The sequence below is a fragment of the Oncorhynchus masou genome, chromosome 32 (genome assembly GCF_036934945.1).
Source record: "Oncorhynchus masou masou isolate Uvic2021 chromosome 32, UVic_Omas_1.1, whole genome shotgun sequence".
Classification (NCBI taxonomy): Eukaryota; Metazoa; Chordata; class Actinopteri; order Salmoniformes; family Salmonidae; genus Oncorhynchus; species Oncorhynchus masou.
Window position 1 is genome coordinate 7,388,692 of NC_088243.1, and position 26,439 is coordinate 7,415,130.

Below are 26,439 nucleotides of genomic sequence, written 5' to 3' on the forward strand. Positions count from 1 at the left end.
TCATAGAAAAACAGCCATTTTTCCAGCCGAAGAGAGGAGTCACAAAAATCAGAAATACAGATAAAATGAATCACTAACCTTTGATGATCTTCATCAGATGACACTCATAGGACTTAATGTTACACAATACATGTATGTTTTGTTTGATAAAATCTCAGTATTCATTGGCGCGTTATGTTCAGTCGTTCCAAAAACATCCAGTGATTTTGCAGAGAGCCACATCAATTTACAGAAATACAAATCATACATGTTGATGAAAATACAAGTGTTATGCATGGAACTTTAGATAAACTTTTCCTTAATGCAACCGCTGTGTTAGATTTCAAAAAAGCTTTACCGAAAAAGCAAACCATGTAATAATCTGAGTACAGCGTTCAGACAACAAAACATCCAAACATATATCCACCATGTTGTGCAGTCAACAGAAGTCAGAAATAGCATTATAAATATTCACTTACCTTTGATGATCTTCATCAGAATGCACTCCCAGGAATCCCAGTTCTACAATAAATGTTTGATTTGTTCGATAAAGTCCCTCATTTATGTCCAAATACCTCCTTGTTGTTCGCGCGTTTAGTACGCAATCCAAAATCACGACGCGCTGGCAAGTCCATGCGAAAGTTCAGACGAAAAGTTATTTTACAGTTCGTAGAAACATGTCAAATGAAGTTGATGTTTTATCATAAATCTTCAATAATGTTCCAATCGGAGAATTCCTCTGTCTGTAGAAAAGCAATGGAACTTGAGCTAACTTTCACATGAAAATGGCATGGCACTCTGCCAGACACCTTGCTCAATCCCCTCTCATTCGGCCCCTCTTCACAGTAGAAGCCTCAAACAAGGTTCTAAAGACTGTTGACATCTAGTGGAAGCCTTAGGAACTGCAATGTGACCAATATCCCACTCTCTTCGATAGGGCATGAGTTTAAAAACTACAAACCTCAGATTTCCCACTTACTGGTTGGATTTTGTCACAGGTTTTTGCCTGCCATATGAGTTCTTTTATACATATAGAAACTTCAGAGTGTTTTCAGAGTGTTTTCTATCCAAATAATAATTACTGAACACATGCGAGTATACTCTAGAGAGAAGCCTCACCACTGCTCTGACTGCGGACTAACATTTTCGACAGTGCAGGCTTTAAAGAAACACAGGCAGTTACAATGTCAGGAAATATCACAAGGTGTCGTTAGATCTTAATCAACACTTGCAAGTACATTCTATCAGTGACTGTAAGAAGAGGTACTCGCATAAAGGGCATCTTAAAGAACACTTGCATTTACATATCGGTGAGAAGAGTAGTGCAGCGCTGCATCTCAGTGCTAGAGGTGAAACACAGACCCTGGTTTGATTCCAGGCTGTATCGCAACCGGCCGTGATTGGGAGTCCCATAGGGCTGCGCACAATTGTCCCAGCGTCGTCCTGGTCTGGCTGGTGTAGGCCGTCATTGTAAATAATAATTTGTTCCTAACTGACTTGTTTAGTTAAATAAAGGTTAAATCATTTAAAATAAAATAAAACTTTACTCTAGTGGGCATAAACATAACTGAGGATTTAAGCATGCAGGGCTTTGGAATCATAAAACACGGGACGAGATGTTAAAACCGTCCATTGTGCCAATAGATGGAATGCACTCACATGAGATTTGCCGTGAGGTTGACAGAGTGGCATGGGAGGTATATTTCTTAGACTGTGTTAAGATGTCAATTTTGGGACACATCCTCAGTAAGTGTGCCTTCGAATCAGTGGGTGTTTCGGTCTTTAATCACTAAACACCCCCATCAAAGGTGGCCAGCTAAAGGGTGATCAAGCCTTAGCTTGTGTCCCATGCCCAATTAAGATTTCCCACGGGACTATGCAAGGCAGGGGCGTCCTCTTCCCTGAGCCAGCCCTACAGCTGACCGCATACCTCATATGCCCTCAAGTTGGAGGGATCTGAATTGGGTTCTCAGGCGGGGGGTCATGAAGTTATAGTCCAGCAAGGGTCCTTCCGTTTGATCCAGGTCCACTGGCTGCCTCTTTCAGCTGCTTGAGAAAGTCATCATCATCTGACGGTCTGCCGCAGAGCAGGTCCATGGATTCCAAGTTCTTTCATCAGCCTGATGGTGGAAGAAGCCACAAATCCTCTGCATCCCACTTCAACTTGCCAGACTTTTGCATTCCAGCCACGCTGAGTTGCGTCTGCTGTCAACTCTGTGTAACGCAGTTTCTTACGCTCGTAGGCCTCTTCAACAGAGTTTTCCCACGGGACTGTGAGCTCTATGATGTACACAGACTTTCGTGAAGGGGACCAGAGTACCATGTCTGGCCTAAGGTTGGTAGAAGCAATCTCAGGTGGAAAAAAGAGTTGCTGGCCAATATCGACAAGCATCTTCCAGTCCCGGGCCATGGCTAGGTGTCCAGTTTCTGGCTTTGTACAAGGATGCTTGGGCCTTTGCTGTCCCTCCTGGATGAATGTTGTTGTTTTGACGGGATTGCTTGTTTTTGGAGATAATTAATTGGTTGCACTCCTCTTGGTTTCAAGTGCTGCAGCCAGGCTCTTGAAGACCTGATTGTGCCTCCAGGTGGTGCGGCCTTGTGAGAGGCTGGTCCTGCAACCTGTCATTATATGCCTGAGAGTCGCTGGAGCTGGGCAGAGGGGGCAGGTCGGGTCCTCGCCATACCATTGATGAAGGTTTTTTGGTGATGGAAGCACATCATAAACAGCTCTTATGATGAAGCTGATGTTGTTTGCCTCCATTTGCCAAAGCTCACTCCAGTTGATCTTTCTCCTCTCCAGGCCTTCCCACCGCATCCATTGTCCTTGTTTGGCAAGAGATACAGCCTTTGCACTTCTTGCAGTCTCCTCCTGTCTGCGCACCTCCTCGACCACCAGCTTCCTGCGTTCAGATGTTGTTGCCTTATGGAACGTTGGTTTGCTTGCTGCCAGGCCAAAGCCTCCTCTTCCATGCTGGATATTCCCCACAATGTCTTGGTGTCTCAGGGCTGATGTTGCTTGCTGCACAGCCTTGGATGATGTCCATTTCCGTCCAGTTTGTAGGGGAGGTGCAGCCTTGCTAATGGTCTGGTCTTTGGAGTCCTTCAATGTCATCTGAAGTCTTACTTTAGAGCACTTGTACTCCTCCGTTAGACTTGTAAGAGGTAGTTCAAGGATCCCTTTGCCATAGAGGCCGATGTTACTCAGGCATCGTGGGACAGCCAGCCATTTATTCACGTATGAGATAATGGTTCGCTCCATCTTCTCCATTGTTGTTATTGGGACCTCATAGACGGTGAGTGGCCACATTATCCGGGGGAGAAGTCCAAACTGTAGGCACCAAAGCTTGAGCTTCCCAGGCAGTAGGGTCTTGTTGATGTTCTCAAGACCGTCGGCGATGTCCTGCCTTACTTGCTGCACTTGAGCTTTATCCCAGAGGCTTTCGTTGTACCATCTACCCAGGCTCTTGATGGGTTGCTCAGACACCATTGGTATCAGGTCATCTCCAATGCAGAACCTCACATCTTTAAGCTGTCCCTTGACTATGGAGATGCCTCGAGATTTACTTGGCTTGATTTTCATCCGGGCCCACTTGATGTTATCCTGCAGTTTTGCAAGTAGCCGCCTGGTGCATGCTGCAGTGGTGGTCAGTGTAGTCATATCATCCATATATGCTCGGATAGGTGGGAGACGGAGCCCTTCCTTAGTTCTCTCACCGCCGGCCACCCATCTTGATGCTCTGATGATGACTTCCATGGCCATAGTGAAGGCCAGAGGTGAAATTGTACAGCCTGCCAATATGCCTACTTCCAAGCGCTGCCATGTTGTTGTGAAGTCCGGTGTTGTGAAACACAATTGCAGGTCTTGGAAATATGCCTTTACCAGTGTAGTGATGGGTTCTGGTATGTGGAAAATGTTGAAGGATTCCCAGAGTAGTTCATGGGGAACTGAGCCAAAGGCATTGGCCAGGTCGAAGAATATGACATAGAGGTCTCTCTTGTCCTTCTTAGCTGTTTGGATCTGGTGCCAAATCATACTAGTATGTTCCAGGCAACCAGAGAAACCAGGAATGCCTGCTTTCTGTACAGACGTATCAATGTACTTGTTCCTTTCCAGGTAAGTGGACAGCCTCTGCTATTATACTGAAAAAGATCTTCCCTTCAATGTTGAGAAGGAAGATTGGTCGGAATTGACTGATGTCTGTCGCAACCTTCTCTTTCGGGATTAGCACACCACCAGCCCTTCCCCATGCCTTTGGTATTATTTCCTTCTGCCACACTATCCTCATGAGCCTCCAAAGAAAGTGAAGAACATCCGGGGCTTTCTTGTAGAGCTTGTATGGTACTCCATTAGGCCCAGGAGCCGAGGCCACTCTTGCTCGGTGGACAACGTTCTCTACTTCCTTCCATTTTGGAGGGTCAGTGTCCACATTGAATTCTGGTGGTTGAATAGGTGGGATGTCATGTGGGATGATTATCTGCTCATGCCTTTTCATGTCCTGGTGGACCTTTTCCAGATGTTCTTCCAGTTCTGGCTTTGGAGTTTTTAGGATTCCGCACTTTTCCCTTGCGAAGATGTCTTTGACAAACTTACAGTTTTTTTTATAGAACCGTGCTCTTGAGTGTTCCTTTTTCCTACGAAGTTTTCTTAAGTTTTTCTCTCTTCGCAGGGTTGTCAGCCAACATATGATGTCTGCTTGGAGAAGCATGAGACCTTCTCTCTCTGCATCAGAGGCCTTCTTCCACTGCTTCCTCAGCTGCCTTCTCTCTCTGACAAGTATCTCGATCTCTTGCTGCCTCCTAGATTTGGCTGGTGCAGGCGGTGTCTTGCCACTTCTCCTTTCGTTTACTCCAAAGCGCTCTTCTCCGTAGTGGTAGATAATCTCTCCCATCCTTTCATGCTTTTTATCTGCTGTTCCTACCTGTTGTTCCAAGATTTGTCAGGTCGTTGTTGACTGTTTCACACTCTGTCTTTTCAACAGCTTTGGGCCACTTCACACTCGGTCTCTGCCCTTTGATCTGTTCCTCTTTTAGAGGTCTCTGTGGTTGGGTGAATTCATCCACCGGCATTTCTGTGCTTGTGTTATCCTCCTCCGTTACAGGGGTGCTGATGCTCTGAGAACTCAGCGTCCCGTCGCTGTGCTTCATTCAACTTATTTGACTGGCTGCTTCGTAAGAAGTACTGGTCAATGCGAGGTCCCTGTCTCTGCTCTCCCAAGCACCTTTTCCTCCCTTGATGGATCCTTAACCCCCTTGCCGATGTTATTCTCTCCCAACCACAGCTGCACATCTGAAGTGTGTGTCCTGCTGCTGTTATGGTTGTCTCGTGCTGTGTTCCTACTCATAGTTGTTTCCGTTCCTGGGTCCGTAGCCGTGTGTATTCATCCCCGTTGGTGTTTTTCATATTTTGTTGCATGACAACCTGTAATTGAAATTGTTTTCTATTTCGATGTCATGTGATGGACATACACAAAATAGACCAAATTGGTCAAGTGTAATGAAAACAATAACTTGTTTAAAAAAAATAGAATCATAATAAAACTGGAAAGTGGTGCGTGCATATGTTTTTTATTTAACCTTTATTTAACCAGGTAAGGTAGTTGAGAACAAGTTCTCTTTTACAACTGCGACCTGGCCAAGATAAATCAAAGCAGTGCGACACAAACAACAACACAGAGTTGCACATGGAATTAACAAACGTACAGTCAATAACACAATATAAAAAAAATAATGTCTATATACAGTGTGTGCAAATGGTGTGAGGAGGTAAGGCAATAAATAGGCCGTAGTAGCGAAGTAATTACAATTTAAGAACTGGAGTGATAGATGAGCAGATGATGATGTGGAAGTAGAAATACTGGTGTTCAAAAGAGCAGGAAAGTAAATAAAAACAATATGGGGATGAGGTAGGTAGATTGGGTGGCTATATACAGATGGGCTACAAACAGCTGCAGTGGTCGGTTAGCTGCTCAGATAGCTGACATTTAAAGTTAGTGAGGGAAATATACGGCTTCAGCGATTTTTGCAATTCGTTCCAGTCACTGGCAGCAGAGAACTGGAAGGAAAGGCGGCCAAAGGAGGTGTTGGCTTTGGGGATGACCAGTGAGATTTAACTGCTGGAGCTTGTGCTACGGGTGGGTGATGTTATCGTGACCAGTAAGCTGAGATAAGGCGGAGCTTTACCTAACATAAACTTATAGATCACCTGGAGCCAGTGGGTCTGGTGACTAGAGCATACAGGTCGCAGTGGTGGGTGGTATAAGTGGCTTTGGTGACAAAACGGATGGCACTGTGATAGACTGCATCCAGTTTGCGGAGTAGAGTATTGGAAGCTATTTTGTAAATGACATGGCCGAAGTCGAGGATCTGTAGGATAGTCTGTTTTTATGAGGGTATGTTGGCGGCGTGAGTGAAGGAAGCTTTGTTGCGAAATAGGAAGCCGATTCAAGATTTAATTTTGGATTGGAGATGTTTAATATGAGTCTGGAAGGAATGTTTACAGTCTAGCCAGACACCTAGGTATTTTTCAGTTGTTCACATATTCTAAGTCAGAACCGTCCAGAGTAGTGATGCTAGTCGGGTGGGTGGGTGCGGGCAGCAAACTGTTGAAAAGCATACATTCGGTTTTATTAGCGTTTAAGAACAGTTGAAGGCCACTGGATGAGTGTTGTATGGCATTGAAGCTTGTTTGGAGGTTAGTTAATTTTACATTACATTTACATTTAAGTCATTTAGCAGACGCTCTTAGTTAATAACACAGTGTCCAAAGAATGGTCAGATGTATATGGAATGGTGTCTACGTAGAGGTGGATCACCTGTAGCAAGAGCAACATCATTGATATATACAGAGACAAAAGTCGTCCCGAGAATTGAACCCTGTGGTACCCCCATAGAGACTGCCAGAGGTCCGGACAACAGGCCCTCCGATTTGACACACTGAACTCTGTTTGCGAAGTAGTTGGTGAACCAGGCGAGGCAGTCATTTGAGAAACCAAGGCTATTGAGTCTGCCGATAAGAATGCGGTGATTGACATAGTCGAAAGCCTTGGCCAGGCCGGTGAAGACGGCTGCACTGTACTGTCTTTTATCGATGGTGGTTATGAAGTCGTTTAGAACCTTGAGCATTGCTGAGGTGCACCCGTGACCAGCTCGGAATCCAAATTGCACAGCGGAGAAGGTATGGTGGGATTCGAAAATGGTCAGTGATCTGTTTATTAACTTGGCCTTCGAAGACTTTAGAAAGGCAAGGCAGGATGGATATAGGTCTATAACAGTTCGGGTCTAGAGTGTTACCCCCTTTGAAGAGGGGGATGACCGCTGCAGCTTTCCAATCTTTAGGGATCTTGGACGATACATAAGAGAGGTTGAATAGACTGGTAATAGGGGTTGCAACAATGGCAGCAGATAATTTGTGTTTTCACCCCTTTGCTATTAACCCCCTAAATAAGATATGGTGCAACCAATTACCTTCGGAAGTAACATAATTAGTTAAATAAAGTCCACCTGTTTGCAATCTAAGTGTCACATGGTCTGGCACATGATATCAGTATATATACACCTGTTCTGAAAGACCCCAGAGTCTGCAACGCCACTAAGCAAGGGGCACCAACCACCAAGCAAGCGACACCATGAAAACCAAGGAGCTCTCCAAAGAGGTCATGGACAAAGTTGTGGAGATGTACAGATCAGGGTTGGGTTATAAAAAAAATATCCAATAGTTTGAACATCCCACGGAGCACAATTAAATCCACTATTAAACATTGGAAAGAATATGGCACCACAACAAACCTGCCGCCCAGCAAAACTCACAGACCAGGCAAGAAGTGCATTAATAATCAGACAGGCAAAAAGAGACCAAAGATAACCCTGAAGGAGCTGCAAAGCTCCACAGCGGAGACTGGAGTATCTGTCCATAGGACCAGTTTAAGCCGTACACTCCACAGAGCTGGGCTTTACGGAAGAGTGGCCAGAAAAAAGCCATTCTTAAAGAAAAAATTTGCAAACACGTTTCTGGGAGACTCCCCAATCAGATGGAAGAAGGTACTCTGGTCAGATGAGACTAAAATTTAACTTTTTGCCATCAAGGAAAATGCTATTTCTGGCACAAACCCAACATACATCACCCTGAGAACACCATCTCCACATTAAAGCATGGTGGTGGCAGCATCATGCTGTGGGGATGTTTTTCATCAGCAGGGACAGGGAAACTGGTCAGAATTGAAGGAATGATGGATGGCGCTAAATACAGGGAAATTCTTGAGGGAAACCTGTTTCAGTCTTCCAGAGATTTGAGACTGGGATGGAGGTTCACCTTCCTACATGACAATGACCCTAAGCATACTGCTAAAGCAACACTCGAGTGGTTTAAGAGGAAACATTTAATTGTCTTGGAGTGGCCAAGTCAAAGCCCAGACCTCAATCCAATTGAGAATCTGTGGTATGACTTAAAGATTGCTGTACACCAGCAGAACCCATCCAAGTGGAAGGAGCTGGAACAGCAAAAATCCCAGTGGCTGGATGTGCAAAGCTTATAGAGACATACTCCAAGAGACTTGGACCTGTAATTGCTGCAAAAGGTGGCTCTACAAATTATTAACTTTGGGGGGTAAATAGTTATACCTGCTCAAGTTTTCAATTTTTTTGTCTTATTTCTTGTTTATTTCACAATACATTTTTTTTGCATCTTCAAAGTGGTAGGCATGTTGTGTAAATCATATAATACAACCCCCTCACAAAAAAAATAAATCTATTTTAATTCCAACAAAAAAGGAAAAATGCTGAGGGGGTGAACTCTTTCGCAAGCCACTGTGTTTCCTGAGCTTTTTTAGACACTTCAAAACCTGATTCATTTCTTACTGCCTTTTTTTGCCATTTATTAATGTGTTTTTCAATGTGTTTCTATGGGCTGTAGTAGTATAGACATATAGTAGTATAGAGATATAGTAGTAAAGAGACATAGTAGTAAAGAGATATAGTAGTAAAGACCTATAGTAGTATAGAGATATAGTAGTAAAGACCTATAGTAGTAAAGACCTATAGTAGTAAAGACCTATAGTAGTATAGAGATATAGTAGTATAGAGATATAGTAGTAAAGACCTATAGTAGTATAGAGATATAGTAGTAAAGACCTATAGTAGTATAGAGATATAGTAGTAAAGACCTATAGTAGTAAAGACCTATAGTAGTAAAGACCTATAGTAGTAAAGACCTATAGTAGTATAGAGATATAGTAGTAAAGACCTATAGTAGTAAAGACCTATAGTAGTAAAGAGAAGTAGTAGTAAAGACCTATAGTATTAAAGACCTATAGTATTAAATATATATATAGTAGTTTAGAGGTATAGTAGTATAGAGATATAGTAGTAAAGAGATATAGTAGTAAAGAGATATAGAGATATAGTAGTAAAGAGATATAGTAGTAAAGAGATATAGAGATATAGTAGTAAAGAGATATAGTAGTTTAGAGATATAGTAGTAAAGACCTATAGTAGTAAAGACCTATAGTAGTAAAGAGATATAGTAGTATAGAGATATAGTAGTATAGAGATATAGTAGTAAAGACCTATAGTAGTATAGAGATATAGTAGTAAAGACCTATAGTAGTAAAGAGATATAGTAGTAAAGACCTATAGTATTAAAGACCTATAGTATTAAAAATATATAGTAGTTTAGAGATATAGTAGTAAAGAGATATAGTAGTAAAGAGATATAGTAGTATAGAGATATAGTAGTAAAGAGATATAGAGATATAGTAGTAAAGACCTATAGTAGTAAAGAGATATAGTAGTTAAGGCCAAAATCAATATTTTCTCAAATAATTGTTTAATATCATTTTTTGATATCTAAAAGTGTCCTAAAATTCTAAATCAATTAGCTGAATGATCGATGGTATACCCTTAAAAAAGTTCCTCACAATGGCTTAGACTTTGAGGTTTAATGTAAGTTCTAGAATGGCCTTCAAGCCAATCAGAAACAAGTATTTAACAATGCTGTGGTATAACTAAAGGCATGTATGGAGACTGAAAATAGACTTCTCCTTGTATTCAGACTTTTCTGCATTGATTTTGAGGTTGAAACCAATAGCAAATCAATGATTTAAGTTCATTGTAACACTGAAATAACTGCCTCTTCCAGAGATGTAAATTCTGATTAAAAGAAAAGACCTATAGTAGTAAAGACCTATAGTAGTAAAGACCTTTAGTAGTAAAGACCTATAGTAGTATAGAGATATAGTAGTAAAGACCTATAGTAGTAAAGAGAAGTAGTAGTAAAGACCTATAGTATTAAAGACCTATAGTATTAAAGATATATAGTAGTTTAGAGATATAGTAGTAAAGAGATATAGTAGTATAGAGATATAGTAGTATAGAGATATAGTAGTATAGAGATATGCTCTGGATAAGAGCGTCTGCTAAATGACTTAAATGTAAATGTAAATATAGTAGTAAAGACCTATAGTAGTATAGACATATAGTAGTAAAGACCTATAGTAGTAAAGACCTATAGTAGTAAAGAGAAGTAGTAGTAAAGACCTATAGTATTAAAGACCTATAGTATTAAAGATATATAGTAGTTTAGAGATATAGTAGTATAGATATATAGTAGTATAGAGATATAGTAGTAAAGAGATATAGTAGTAAAGAGATATAGAGATATAGTAGTAAAGACCTATAGTAGTTTAGAGATATAGTAGTAAAGACCTATAGTAGTAAAGACCTATAGTAGTAAAGACCTATAGTAGTATAGAGATATAGTAGTATAGAGATATAGTAGTAAAGACCTATAGTAGTATAGAGATATAGTAGTAAAGACCTATAGTAGTAAAGAGATATAGTAGTAAAGACCTATAGTATTAAAGACCTATAGTATTAAAGATATATAGTAGTTTAGAGATATAGTAGTAAAGAGATATAGTAGTAAAGAGATATAGAGATATAGTAGTAAAGACCCATAGTAGTAAAGAGATCTAGTAGTTAAGGCCAAAATCAATATTTTCTCAAATAATTGTTTAATATCATTTATTGATATCTAAAAGTGTCCTAAAATTCTAAATCAATTACCTGAATGATCGATGGTATACCCTTAAAAAATTTCCTCACAATGGCTTAGACTTTGAGGTTTAATGTAAGTTCTAGAATGGCCTTCAAGCCAATCGGAAACAAGTATTTAACAATGCTGTGGTATAACTAAAGGCATGTATGGAGACTGAAAATAGACTTCTCCTTGTATTCAGACTTTTCTGCATTGATTTTGAGGTTGAAACCAATAGCAAATCAATGATTTAAGTTCATTGTAACACTGAAATAACTGCCTCTTCCAGAGATGTGAATTCTGATTAAAAGCTACATTTGTCGTTTTTTGTCATTCCAATAGATGTTGCTGGTGCAAGTTATCATCTCACGTTGTTATCTCATCTCCAAAAGCTTCCCTTGTTGCAGGATGAAGAACCACACTCCCAATCATCCATCTCATACCAGAACTAGTAGTCTCTTCCTCCCCTCACCCTCATGATGACTCATTTCTTTCTGAACATTCCTTCCTGGGTCTGTTAAAAGTGCTCCAGGGTGGAGGTTATGTTCTGGTCCGCTAACCCTGTCTGAAACATGTTGGGGCTAGTGTACTGGTCCGCTAACCCTGTCTGAAACATGTTGGGGCTAGTGTACTGGTCAGCTAACCCTGTCTGAAACATGTTGGGGCTAGTGTACTGCTCCGCTAACCCTGTCTGAAACATGTTGGGGCTAGTGTACTGGTCAGCTAATCCTGTCTGAAACATGTTGGGGCTAGTGTACTGGTCAGCTAACCCTGTCTGAAACATGTTGGGGCTAGTGTACTGGTCCGCTAACCCTGTCTGAAACATGTTGGGGCTAGTGTACTGGTCAGCTAACCCTGTCTGAAATATGTTGGGGCTAGTGTACTGGTCAGCTAACCCTGTCTGAAACATGTTGGGGCTAGTGTACTGGTCAGCTAACCGTGTCTGAAATATGTTGGGGTAGTGTACTGGTCAGCTAATCCTGTCTGAAATATGTTTGGGCTAGTGTACTGGTCAGCTAACCGTGTCTGAAATAGGTTGGGGGTAGTGTACTGGTCAGCTAATCCTGTCTGAAACATGTTGGGGCTAGTGTACTGGTCAGCTAACCCTGTACTAAACATGTTGGGTGTTATGGACTGACTGTCCTTCCTTCCAATATTTGAGTCTAGGATTAAGGTAAATTATAATGTTTAATTATAATGTCTGTTTTATTTGACCCCACTTTTAAATATCAGCCTGCCTCATCACATTCAGGGATGAGCTGTTTGTGTGTGTAAGCAAGAGAGAGGGGGGGGAGTGTGTGTTCTTAGTGACAGCATGCCCTAATCCACCTTAAGGCCAAGGCCCAAAGTGGATATCCATTATTGTAATGTCAGTCCTCTCCTTCCTTTCATGTGGAGTGTTGCCTGTGTGTAGTATCAGTCTTTCCCTTCTCCAGTCTAGTTTTTTAAATTTTTTATTTAACCTGGCAAGTCACTTAAGAACAAATTCTGATTTACAATGACAGCCTACCAGAGAACAGCCTTGTTCAGTGGCAGAACGACAGATTTTTTACCTTGTCAGCTACGGGGATGTGATCCTGCAACCTTCTGGTTAACGGCCCAACACTCTAACCAACAAGGCTACCTGGTGCTCCAGTACACAACAGTGAATACATTTGAAATAATAAAAAAAAAACATTTTTGTTCTACAGTTATGTTGTTTTTATTGACATTTTTTCCTGTATTATTTTACAACGATGGTCACAATCTGGAAATATATGTGTGAACAAAAAGAGTGGCACTATTGCAGAGTGGCAGGAAACAGGGTATTCTCAGCATGGGAGTGTCCTACACACTGCTGGGCATGCTGTGTTACCTACAGATGTTACTTATAGAGTTTAGTCTTATTCACAAGATGTTGAGTTCTATCTGCTGACGGACATGCATAACACACACGGGGCTACTGTACATCAATGGGAGTAAGACAGAGAGGTTGAGCCGGACAACCATGAAAGGCTGCTACTGCATTGGAGCCCACCTGGGTTAAGTAATCAAAGACTGGTTGTTGTTGTTCTCTCCCTCTGTCACTTGCTTTCATCCCCTCCCATCTCTTTCCAGCCCCTCCCATCTCCTTCCAGCCCCTCCCACCTCCTTCCAGCCCCTCCTACCTCCTCCTACCTTCCTACCCCTCCCACCTCCCAAGTCCTCCCACCTTCCAGCCCCTTCCAGCTATTCCCACCTCCTCCCAGCTCCTCCCACCACCTCCCAGCCCCTTCCAACTCCTCCCGGCCCCTCCCACCTCCTCCCAGCCCCTCCTACCTCCTCCTACCTTCCTGCCCCTCCCACCTCCCAGGTCCTCCCACCTTCCAGCCCCATCCAGCTATTCCCACCTCCTCCCAGACACTCACCTCCTCCCAGCCCCTCCCACCTCCTCCTACCTTCCTGACCCTCCCACCTCCCAGCCCTTTCCAACTCCTCCCAGCCCCTCCCACCTCCTCCTACCTTCCTGCCCCTTCCAACACCTCCCAGCCCCTTCCAACTCCTCCCAGCCCCTCCCAGCTCATCCTATCTCCAGACCTATCTGGGAGGGGGGGGGGGACTGGCTGAAATAGACGTGTACCACTGGTCATGTTCCCAGTACAGTTGCACATTATCCAAATGGCTATTTTTAAAATGGGAGAGTCTGGGAGGAAGTTGACAATGTTTTGTGACAAGGGACTTGTAATGGTGAGTTTTTTTCTCCTTTAGCATTACAACAACAACAAAAACAACAACAGAGCACCAGTGTCTGACATGGACATAACACTGACTTATTGAAGGAACCACATGTAGTGACGCAGTGTCCGGCTCATGTAAAGCAATAGTAGTCGTCGTATCAGAGTAATGATGTAAGTACAGTTTATATAATACATGTACATAAAAAAAAAGAAACGGAAACAAGTTAGACAAAAACAGATCTTCACAAGTGACCTAAAGCCATCAAATAAGCACTATGTACTTTAGGAGGGTAGAGGGTAGAGGAACAACTTTAGGAGGAGAGAGAGTAGAGGGTAGAGGAACAACTTTAGGAGGAGAGAGAGTAGAGGGTAGAGGAACAACTTTAGGAGGAGAGAGAGTAGAGGGTAGAGAAACAACTAGGAGGACAGAGAGTGGAGGGTAGAGGAACAACTTTAGGAGAGAGAGTGGAGGGTAGAGGAACAACTTTAGGAGGTTAGGAGGAGAGAGTGGAGAGTGGAGGAACAACTTTAGGAGGTTAGGAGGAGAGAGTGGAGGGTAGAGGAACAACTTTAGGAGGACAGAGAGTGGAGGGTAGAGGAACAACTTTAGGAGGAGAGAGAGTGGAGGGTAGAGGAACAACTTTAGGAGGAGAGAATGGAGGGTAGAGGAACAACTTTAGGAGGAGAGAGAGTGGAGGGTAGAGGAACAACTTTAGGAGGTTAGGAGGAGAGAGTGGAGGGTAGAGGAACAACTTTAGGAGGAGAGAGAGTGGAGGGTAGAGGAACAACTTTAGGAGGACAGAGAGTGGAGGGTAGAGGAACAACTTTAGGAGGACAGAGAGTGGAGGGTAGAGGAACAACTTTAGGAGGAGAGAGTGGAGGGTAGAGGAACAACTTTAGGAGGAGAAAGAGTGGAGGGTAGAGGAACAACTTTAGGAGGTTAGGAGGAGAGAGTGGAGGGTAGAGGAACAACTTTAGGAGGACAGAGAGTGGAGGGTAGAGGAACAACTTAGGAGGAGAGAGAGTGGAGGGTAGAGGAACAACTTTAGGAGGAGAGAGAGTGGAGGGTAGAGGAACAATTTTAGGAGGAGAGAGAGTGGAGGGTAGAGGAACAACTTTAGGAGGACAGAGAGTGGAGGGTAGAGGAACAACTTTAGGAGGAGAGAGAGTGGAGGGTAGAGGAACAACTTTAGGAGGAGAGAGAGTGGAGGGTAGAGGAACAACTTTAGGAGGAGAGAGTGGAGGGTAGAGGAACAACTTTAGGAGGTTAGGAGGAGAGAGTGGAGGGTAGAGGAACAACTTTAGGAGGAGAGAGAGTGGAGGGTAGAGGAACAACTTTAGGAGGAGAGAGAGTAGAGGGTAGAGGAACAACTTTAGGAGGAGAGAATGGAGGGTAGAGGAACAACTTTAGGAGGAGAGAATGGAGGGTAGAGGAACAACTTTAGGAGGAGAGAATGGAGGGTAGAGGAACAACTTTAGGAGGAGAGAATGGAGGGTAGAGGAACAACTTTAGGAGGACAGAGAGTGGAGGGTAGAGGAACAACTTTAGGAGGACAGAGAGTGTAGGGTAGAGGAACAACTTTAGGAGGACAGAGAGTGGAGGGTAGAGGAACAACTTTAGGAGGACAGAGAGTGGAGGGTAGAGGAACAACTTTAGGAGAGAGAGAGTGGAGGGTAGAGGAACAACTTTAGGAGGTTAGGAGGAGAGAGTGGAGGGTAGAGGATGAGACGATTAACCAGGACTCATTTTAATAAAAGCCAAAGACCGATGACACGGAACAACATTCACAACAGGAAGAAGAGGAGAGGGGCGGTCTGATATGTGCATGTGTGCAAACCTACTGAGTAATGCTACATTCATTACCAAGTGAGAAGCTGGCAATTACCATTTGTGAAGTTGTAAAGACTAGTTGGTTCACATGCTTTGGCCACATTGAGAAATGCAGATTGACTAATTGCTAACAAGCTGAGTCAACCATAAACTAAAAGTACAGCCATCATGCTTGCAAACTGTTCAAAAATCATATTAATAGATGTATTTTTATAAATAATGTTTCTTGTTAATTTTACTGCCGAAAATGCTGTTATAGAGGCAAATTCCTTAGTATGTGACCATGTGGGAGCTCAGGGATGATACACGTGTTTCCCACTAGTAATTACCAGTTGGAGGGGCGTTCAAGTGGATATTTTTTCCAGTCGCATGTGGTAAATACCACCTTCCCACTTTGTTATGAACGCAGCAAAAGCCCCATGATAAAAGCATGTTAGTACCATCCCATGACATGCTTGAGAGGGGTGCAGGGGGGTGTTTAAAGCACTTGTCGCTGCAGCTTAGCCTAACATCTTCGTGGCGCGCTGGTTGGCTTCATCAATCCTGGTCTTGTTGGAATCAGCCTGAGGAGAGAGAGAGAGGGAGAGAGAGAATTGAGATGATAAATCATTCAAGCAATCAACTACCAATGTATAAATCTTTGGATTGTCAAACTCAAGGATGGGCTGCCAATCGCTAACACTGAAAATGAATGGATTGATTTGTCATCGTCAACGTAATGGACAGTACCTTGTCCATGATCCTGTCAATCTGCCGGTTCTGGGTGTCGATCTCGTTGCCCATGTCCAGGGCCATGTGACGCAGGTTACCGATGATCCCGCCCACCTGCTCCAGGTTCTCATCCATCTCATTTTCCCGGGCATCGTCTGTTACCCTGGAAACACACATCGGATATTCCATGAAACTAACGGTAGCTTCGGAGTGGCAGAGGGAGTCCACACACACACACACACACACACACACACACACACACACACACACACACACACACACACACACACACACACACACACACACACACACACACACACACACACACACACACACACACACACACACACACACTCTTACTAATACCGGAACACACTCTTACTAATACCGGAACACACTCTTACTAATACCTGAACACACTCTTACTAATACCGGAACACACTCTTACTAATACAGGAACACACTCTTACTAATACAGGAACACACTCTTACTAATACCGGAACACACTCTTACTAATACCTGAACACACTCTTACTAATACCGGAACACACTCTTACTAATACAGGAACACACTCTTACTAATACAGGAACACACTCTTACTAATACAGGAACACACTCTTACTAATACAGGAACACACTCACCTGCGGATGAAGCCCCCACTGATTGCCATCTGTTCACGTTCGTCCACCACACGGGCCCCTGGCTGACTGTTCACTACTCCATCCTGGTTGGCCCCCCACGCCTGGCCCCCACCCTTTATCCTGCAGGGACACGTACCAGTGAGGGTCTGTGAAGGTGAGTAAGTGTGTGTGCTTGTGTGCATGTAAACTGTCATTTGATGTAATATAAATATGAAAAAAGCCATGCATAGTGACAACAAGGCAGCTCACCAACACAGCATACCAATGATATCTAAGGCAGCCCACCAACACAGCATACCAATGATATATATATGTTTTATATGTTAGGTCTATCAATGAATAACGGATCTGAGTAGAGGCCTACTGATCAATTGAATTCTAGTGTATTTGCTGCGTCTGTGGTTGATAGAAAGGGTCCTTTATAGACTTGTAGATAGAGGAGACATAAACCCTCCCACCAACACAGACACATTAAACACACAGAACACAGAGCAGAAGACAACACAGACAGACAGACAGACAGAGAGCCACACAGGGAGACAGCCACACGGGGAGACAGACAGACAGCCACACGGGGAGACAGCCAGGAGGACAAACAGGAAGACAGACAGGGTGACAGAAGGAGAGACAGGGATACGGGAGGAGAGACAGGAAGACAGACAGGAAGACAGGGAGACGGGAGGAGAGACGGGGAGAAAGACAGGAAGACAGACAGGAGGACAGACAGGAAGACAGACAGGGAGACAGAAGGAGAGACTGGGAGACGGGAGGAGAGACAGGGAGACGGGAGGAGAGACAGGGAGACGGGAGGAGAGACAGGGAGACGGGAGGAGAGACAGGGAGGAGAGACACGGAGACGGGAGGAGAGACAGGGAGACGGGAGGAGAGACAGGAAGACATACAGGGAGACAGACAGGGAGACGGGAGGAGAGACAGGAAGACAGACGAGGAGACGGGAAGACAGACGGGGAGACGCATCATATAAACCAGAACATGATAGTTAATGATACTGAATTACAGAACGACATGGAAATAGATAAATAAATACATATGATAAAAGTAAAGTTTATTTATACATTTTTTTCAGATGCGGGACACTAAAAAGTTAGGTCATGCCGTGGTGCTTGAAGAATCATTGCTGCAATATGTGTAACACGGTGCAAGTGATCATTTGTAAAAAAAATAATAAAAAAACACATTTAAAAAAATATATAGCTTTTTGGTGCCCGCAACTGTAAGTAAAGGAAAATACATAGACAACACTAACTAACATAATGATATGGACATTATGTTATGGACACAGAAAAGGCTTTGCCTCAGAACATGACTCAGAGGCCATAGTTTGGATTTGCAGTAGCTCCTTAGGTACTATCCATTCACACCCCATAACCACACACACACGTGCAAACATGTGCACATAATGTACACACACACCTGTTTTGTACAATATAGAGAAAGAAAAACATTCTAGGAAGTGAAGTTCGGTTTAAAATCACTTGCACTTTATAGACATTTTTGATTGTCGCTCACCACACCAGTTAAATGTGCATAAAACAATAGCTTTGAAATATAAACTATTCCTATGATGTTAAATTGTCTTGAGAAGAGGTACACTATATATACAAAAGTATGTGGACACTCCTTCAACTCAGTGGATTCGGCTACCTCAGCCACACCCATTCTGACAGGTGTATCAATTCGAGCACACAGCCATGCAATCTCCAGAGACAAACGTCTGGAATAAAATGGCCTTACTGCAGAGCACAGTGACTTTCAACGTGGCACCATCATAGGATGCCACCTTTCCAACAAGTCAGTTTGTCAAATTTCTGCCCTGCTAGAACTTCCCCGACCAACTGTAAGTGCTGTTATAGTGAAGTGGAAACGTCAAGGAGCATCAACGGCTGAGCCGCAAAGTGGTAGGCCATAAAAGCTCACAGAAAGAAACCGCAGAGTGCTGAAGTGTGTAGCTTGTAAAAATCGTCTGTCCTCCGATACAACACACTCTACCGAGTTCCAAACTGACCTCTGGAAGCAACGTCAGCATGTTCGTCGGGAGCCTCATGAAATGCTTTTCCATGGCCGAGCAGCTGCACACAAGCCTAAGATGCGCTATACCAGGCGTCGGCTGGAGTGGTGTTAAGCTCTCCGCCATTGGACTCTGGAGCAGTAGAAACACGTTCTCTGGAGTGATGAATCACGCTTCACCATCTGGCAGTCCGACAGATGAATCTGGGTTTGGCGGATGCCAGGAGAACGCTAAATGGTCTGGGGCTGTTTCAGGGAAAGACCCTTAGTTTCCGGGAAGGGAAATCTTAACTCAAACAATTACTTTCTAGACCATTCTGGGCTTCCAACTTTGTGGCAAACAGTTTGGGCAAGGCCTTTTCCCATTTCAGCATGACAATGCCCACATGCACAAAGCGAGGTCCATACAGAAATGGTTTGTCACCTGCAAAGTGGCACAGCTGTCTGTGGAACCGTATCGCAGTGCTATAGAGGTGTCACTACAGATCCGGGTTCGATCCCGGGCAGTGTTGCAGGCGGCCGTGACCGGTAGGCCCATGAGGCGGTGCACAATTGGCCCAGCGTCATCTGGGATAAGGGAGGGTTTGTCCGGCTGTGATGTCCTTGACAATGTCCTTGTCCCATTTCTCTCTAGCGACTCCTTGTGGCGGGCCGGGCGCATGGACGCTTTAGCCGCCAGCTGTACAGTGTTTCCTCTGACACATCGGTGTGGCTGGCTTCCGGGTTAAGCAAGCAGTGAGTCAAGAAGCAGTCCAGCTTGGTGGAGTCGTATTTCAGAGGAGGCACGGCTCTCAACCTTCGCCTCTCCCTAGTCCGTACGGGAGTTGCAGCGATGGGACAAGACTGTATCTACCAATTGGATATCACGAAAAAGGGGTAAAAAGTACCCAAAAATAAAATAAAATAAGTACAAAAAATTGTTTGTTGAGATCGATGTGGAAGAACTTGACAGAGCTCTGACCTCAACCCCTTCAAACACCTTTGGGATGAATTAGAATGCCAACTGTGAGCCAGGCCTAATCGCCCAACATCAGTTCAGCCACTTATGCCAGGCAGAAATGTTCCAACATGAACATAGCAGAAAGGAAGCCTTCCCACTGGTATGCAATGTTCCAACATCTAGTGGGCTCCCAGAAGAGTGGAGGCGGAATGTTCCTACATCTAGAGGAAAGCCTTCCCCGCAGAAATGTTCCAACATCTAGAGGAAAGTCTTCCCAGAAGAGTGGAGGCTGTTATAGCAGCAAAGGGGGGACCAACTCCATATTAATGCCCATGAGTTTGGAATGAGATGTTCGATGAGCAGGTGTCCACATACTTTTGGCCATATAGTGTATGTGACTTCTAAATACTAATCAAATTTCACTGTGAAACATTGTGAACATAAACTGAACTTCCTGAAACACTTCAGTTCCTCCTGGTTCAACACACATGAACCATCTCCTGGTTCAACACACATGAACACAACTACATACCGTAGGTCCTATAGGTCTATCATTTCAGGACCCGAATTCTGACATGAGATTTGAACACCTAACTTGAGCTTTAGAAGACATACGTTCAAAGTAAAGTTCAAAGTTAGATGCGTAAATCTCAAAACAAACATAAGACCATTGGCTGGAATCAGCAATCACAACAGCAGGAATCAGGTCATGCTAAATCGTACTGTAGGCCTACTGCACATGACTGATGAGCAAACAACAGCATGAATCAGGTCATGCTAAATCGTACTGTAGGCCTACTGCACATGACTGATGAGCAAACAACAGGAATCAGGTCATGCTAAATCGTACTGTAGGCCTACTGCACATGACTGATGAGCAAACAACAGCAGGAATCAGGTCATGCTAAATCGTACTGTAGGCCTACTGCCTCATGTAAGAATAGTATTGGAACGTGTGGATGTATGTACTGTATGTACGGGTGATTCTTTTGAAGGAGATTCGTTTTACAGTGGACGAGCATGCATCAAGCTCACACACACACTCACAAACGCGCTCTCTCTCTTCTCTCTCTTTCTCTGTCTCTCTCTCTCTCTCTCTCTCTCTCTCTCTCTCTGCCTCTCCTCTCTCTCTCTCTCTCTCTGCCTCTCTCTCTCTCTGCCTCTCTCTCTCTCTCTCTCGCTCTCTCTCTCGCTCTCTCTCCAGGTCAAAGTGCAGGTGGGAAGCAGCATGCACACTAGTTAAGACATTAAAGCAGGCAGGCAAGCAGGCAGGTGGGCAGACAGTCAGGCAATGCAGGCTGCACCTACTTGTTACAGGGACATGAACAAAGACCACAGAGAGACCCTAGATTGTTCAAATTCTTTTCTGCATCCTTCATGTCCTTATTGATCTGGTCCATCCCCTCCTCGATCCGCTCCAGTTGCTCTGATTATCAACACAAGTCAAGTTTCCCCCACAAAGAACGAGAGCACGTTGAAAAAACAAACAAAAAAAGAAAGAAAAGGAAGAAGAAGAAGAGAGCGGGAGGACAAAGGAGAGGAGACAAAAAGAGACATTGACTGTGACGAGAGAGACAGACATTGGACAGCACTACCAACACCACACAGGCCCGTCGCCACCGGTACCTACTTGGCAACACATGGACATAATTGGACACAGCATTGCCCTAAACCCTTCATATCTTTCTCGGCCTCCTTCAAGTCTTGGTTGACCTTGTTCATGCCATCTTCAAACCGATCCAGTTGTTCTGGTGAGGACAAAGGTAATGAGAGCAGTGAAATGAATCGGATTGATGATTGAGCTCTAAGCTACAGCCTGTCAAACACAGCCATAATGCGATGCAAGAAGCAAGATGCATTGTTAAGATGTACCAGGAAAGCAGGGGTCCTGTCGTCACACCAAAAGGCTAATAAGGGTGGTCCCTGGGGACATAGACGTAGGTTTAAACTCTATTATCACATTCATAGGCTATACTCACCTGATTCTTTGGTCAATAAAGACAGTGTACTGTACATGTATTTGTATACATATTTACTAGACAGGAACTTCCATCCGAACTTCCATTGCTTTCTGTTTAGTTTAATTAACACATGGAATTATTCAGCTGATTAACAGCAGTTTGAGCTTCAGCGGTGATTTGAACCAGTAGCCGTTCAATAATTAGCCTACTTCCTCTTACCTCTGGGCAGGGTTGAGGAAGCTACTCTGAAAATATAGTTTACCAAGCTACCAATTACTAAGAAGGTAAGCTACACAACAGCTACCCTTTTAAAAAAAAAGTATAGTTTACTTAACTAAAGTCACTTTCAAAAAGTATAGTTTAATTAACTAAAGTCACTTTCAAAAAGTATAGTTTAATTAACTAAAGTCACTTTCAAAAAGTATAGTTTACTTAACTAAAGTCACTTTCAAAAAGTATAGTTTACTTAACTAAAGTCACTTTCAAAAAGTATAGTTTACTTAACTAAAGTCACTTTCAAAAAGTATAGTTTAATTAACTAAAGTCACTTTCAAAAAGTATTCTACTACATCCAAACGACTTTGTGAGCTAAATTTGAAATGTCATATACTACAATTGCAAGAATAGATCACTCTGGGGTCAGATGTTTAAGAGAATGTGGAATTTAGCCTATTCAACATGTGGGTATAAGGCAGGTCTGATGCTCCGAACACTGCCTCTGGCCCACACTTTCAGACTCACAGTATTAAAGCCAGTGCATTTAAACAACTTATAATAGTGTTTGGGAGAGAGAGAGAGAGAGCGAGAGAGAGTGAGTGAGTGAGTGAGTGAGACATACAGACAGACAGACAGACAGACAGACAGACAGACAGACAGACAGACAGACAGACAGACAGACAGACAGACAGACACAGAAAAGGACACATAAAGGCTGGATTCCAATACAAAATAGCCTCTCATTCTCAAACTGCTAGGGCCTAGGAAAGAGAGCATTAGGAAAGAGAGCACCCCTATGAGCACAAGATGTTGACAAGACGTGTTTAGGGTAGAAAATATGTATTTTTTTTGTTTGACAAAACGTTGAAAATATTTATTTTAACCAATTTAGGTTACTGGGACAGTGTATTGAAAACCAGATGGGGGGGAGAGGGAGCAAGTGATAAACAGACAGATGAGAGAACCAGGATGAGTGAAGGAGGGGTGTAGATGAACTGAACAAGTGTTGTGAAGCAGTGGAAAGCATTATGGGGGATGCAAGCCACAGTAATGACCTCACCCCAAGAGCTTGCCCTAACCACTGATACAGGGTCAGATATGGGTGGATTCCTTAAATGGTGTATTGGGTTAGCATTGTGGGTACTCTGATCCTAGACCTGTAGTTAAGGTCAACATCTACCTGGAGTGGGTCCAGGGAGAGAGAGGAGTGGTCTGTAGCAGAGGCAAGGCAGGGTAAGGGAATTCATGGCTGGGCTGGCTGGCTTGTTGATGTGTGAACATTTGTAAACAATCCCTGGGTTGTGGCGATGCGGAAACAACTCACAATGTTTGAGACAGATACACATGTCTCTGGTTACTGGATACAGAATGGACATAGACACAAGATGAAATAGGGAACTGGATGTTGAGCAGTGAACTAGACTTCAAGACTGCTTCAAGACTGCTTCAAGACTGCTTCAAGACTGCTTCTGTGCTTTCTGGCTCCTTCTTCTCTTTCTCCCTTCTACATATTCAGTGTCTTTCTTCTTTAGTTATTTCTCTCTCTCTCTCTCTCTCTCTCTCTTCTCTCTCACTCACCACTCATCATTCAGTGTCACCACTCACTCACTCACTCACTAACTCACTCACTTCTTCACCAGTTCACTCACCACTCACTCACTCTCACTCACTCACTCACTCACCACCACCACCACCACTCACTCACCACCACCACTCACTCACTCACTCACTCACTCACTCACTCACTCACTCACTCACTCACTCTCTGTAGTGTGACCATCTGCAGTCAGATAGTGGGAACAGTATTGTTATCCTCTGGCGTCTCTGTCGCCCCCAGCAACACTACCACACAAATAAGTAGCCTCCCCAGGTAATCCCATGGAAAGTGAGGGATTCGAGAAGAGGGGGAATGTGAGAGAGAGAGAGAAAGAGAGGGGCATCTTTACACAGCATCACTCTGACCCTAAACTCAGTGGTAACCATGGTAATCAATGGTAACAGTTGGGATAGCCAATCAGATCAGTTCTGAAGTCACTCCACAGGTCCTGTTTACAAAAAGCTCTGGCACCTGGTTCTAGAATCTCTGGAGGTGGACTCTCTTCAACACTGGCACCTGGTCTAGAATCTCTGGAGGTGGACTCTCTCCAACACTGGCACCTGGTTCTAGAATCTCTGGAGGTGGACTCTCTTCAACACTGGCACCTGGTCTAGAATCTCTGGAGGTGGACTCTCTCCAACACTGGCACCTGGTCTAGAATCTCTGGAGGTGGACTCTCTTCAACACTGGCACCTGGTCTAGAATCTCTGGAGGTGGACTCTCTCCAACACTGGCACCTGGTCTAGAATCTCTGGAGGTGGACTCTCTTCAACACTGGCACCTGGTCTAGAATCTCTGGAGGTGGACTCTCTTCAACACTGGCACCTGGTCTAGAATATCTGGAGGTGGACTCTCTCCAACACTGGCACCTGGTCTAGAATCTCTGGAGGTGGACTCTCTTCAACACTGGCACCTGGTCTAGAATCTCTGGAGGTGGACTCTCTTCAACACTGGCACCTGGTCTAGAATCTCTGGAGGTGGAATCTCTTCAACACTGGCACCTGGTCTAGAATCTCTGGAGGTGGACTCTCTTCAACACTGGCACCTGGTCTAGAATCTCTGGAGGTGGACTCTCTCCAACACTGGCACCTGGTTCTAGAATCTCTGGAGGTGGACTCTCTTCAACACTGGCACCTGGTCTAGAATCTCTGGAGGTGGACTCTCTCCAACACTGGCACCTGGTTCTAGAATCTCTGGAGGTGGAATCTCTTCAACACTGGCACCTGGTCTAGAATCTCTGGAGGTGGACTCTCTCCAACACTGGCACCTGGTTCTAGAATCTCTGGAGGTGGACTCTCTTCAACACTGGCACCTGGTCTAGAATCTCTGGAGGTGGACTCTCTTCAACACTGGCACCTGGTCTAGAATCTCTGGAGGTGGACTCTCTCCAACACTGGCACCTGGTCTAGAATCTCTGGAGGTGGACTCTCTTCAACACTGGCACCTGGTCTAGAATCTCTGGAGGTGGACTCTCTTCAACACTGTCACCTGGTCTAGAATCTCTGGAGGTGGAATCTCTTCAACACTGGCACCTGGTCTAGAATCTCTGGAGGTGGACTCTCTTCAACACTGGCACCTGGTTCTAGAATCTCTGGAGGTGGACTCTCTTCAACACTGGCACCTGGTTCTAGAATCTCTGGAGGTGGAATCTCTCCAACACTGGCACCTGGTTCTAGAATCTCTGGAGGTGGAATCTCTTCAACACTGGCACCTGGTTCTAGAATCTCTGGAGGTGGAATCTCTTCAACACTGGCACCTGGTTCTAGAATCTCTGGAGGTGGAATCTCTTCAACACTGGCACCTGGTTCTAGAATCCCTGGAGCTGGACTCTCTCCAACACTGGCACCTGGTTCTAGAATCTCTGGAGGTGGACTCTCTTCAACACTGGCACCTGGTTCTAGAATCTCTGGAGGTGGACTCTCTTCAACACTGGCACCTGGTCTAGACAGAGGTAATTTAAATCTGGGAATTGATTGCTCTGTGGTTGTGACGATTGCAGCGAGCGGGATGTTAGTACCATTACTCAGGAAGCCAGAGAGAAAGGCTATATGTTCCACTGACAGGCCTATTAGGTGATGTGTGGAACCGAGCCGGGGGCAGGAAGCCGTCCCATGGAGTTGAACACACAAATGAAACCCCTGCAATGCTGGAACCTGGGAGAGAGCAACACACTGAACATTGGAGATGTAAATACCAAGAATAGAGTTGATATGACTGCTTTCTCCACATGTCAGTGAGGCATAACATGTGTTCTACAAAATACATTTATGTTGAAACACTGCATTGTGTCCAAATGAATGCAGAAGGGGCTGTGAATGCTTAGTTTAGAAAGACTGTGCTTCTGTTACATTGTAATTTCCTAGTTCTATACCATACTAACATTATTCAGAGGTCTAATGAAGAGCTGGGACTGTCTTTCTTACTGCCATGAGACAACCATGACTGAAGAGCTGATGTCCGTACAACTGAAGAAGGAGGTCTACTTAGTTAAACTTCTCAGTCCGCTTTATATTCTGAACGGAAGCAATTGAGGTCAAAATAAAGGTAAGAACCTGACCAGATAAATAACCTAATACAACCAACTAGTACTATCAAGCTGCTTCTCCTGCCCAACCAACCAGTACTATCAAGCTGCTTCTCCTGCCTAACCAACTAGTACTATCAAGTTGGTGTTGGAGTCATGGAGACGTTGGTGAACAGGGAGTACAGAACGAGACTTTGCAAACACCACTGAGGGGCCCCTGTGTTGAAAGTCAGCGTGGTGGATGTGCTGATGTGTCACCTAGGGGTGGCCTGTCAGGAAGTCC

The 26,439-nt window shown here is 44.1% G+C and overlaps 1 protein-coding gene across 1 annotated transcript in view; it reads right to left on the bottom strand.

Moving 5' to 3' along the window:
* Nucleotides 1-15,999: 15,999 nt before the first annotated feature.
* Nucleotides 16,000-26,439, bottom strand: part of LOC135525517 (synaptosomal-associated protein 25-B-like) — a 71,980-nt gene continuing 61,540 nt past the window's right edge. The window contains exons 5-8 of the mRNA XM_064953187.1: nucleotides 21,167-21,284; nucleotides 16,891-17,010; nucleotides 16,265-16,409; nucleotides 16,000-16,098 (exon numbers count right to left, since the gene is read on the bottom strand). Coding sequence (XP_064809259.1) covers nucleotides 16,036-16,098; nucleotides 16,265-16,409; nucleotides 16,891-17,010; nucleotides 21,167-21,284 — 446 coding nt within the window. The 3' untranslated portion in view covers nucleotides 16,000-16,035. The remainder of the gene's footprint in view (nucleotides 16,099-16,264; nucleotides 16,410-16,890; nucleotides 17,011-21,166; nucleotides 21,285-26,439) is intronic.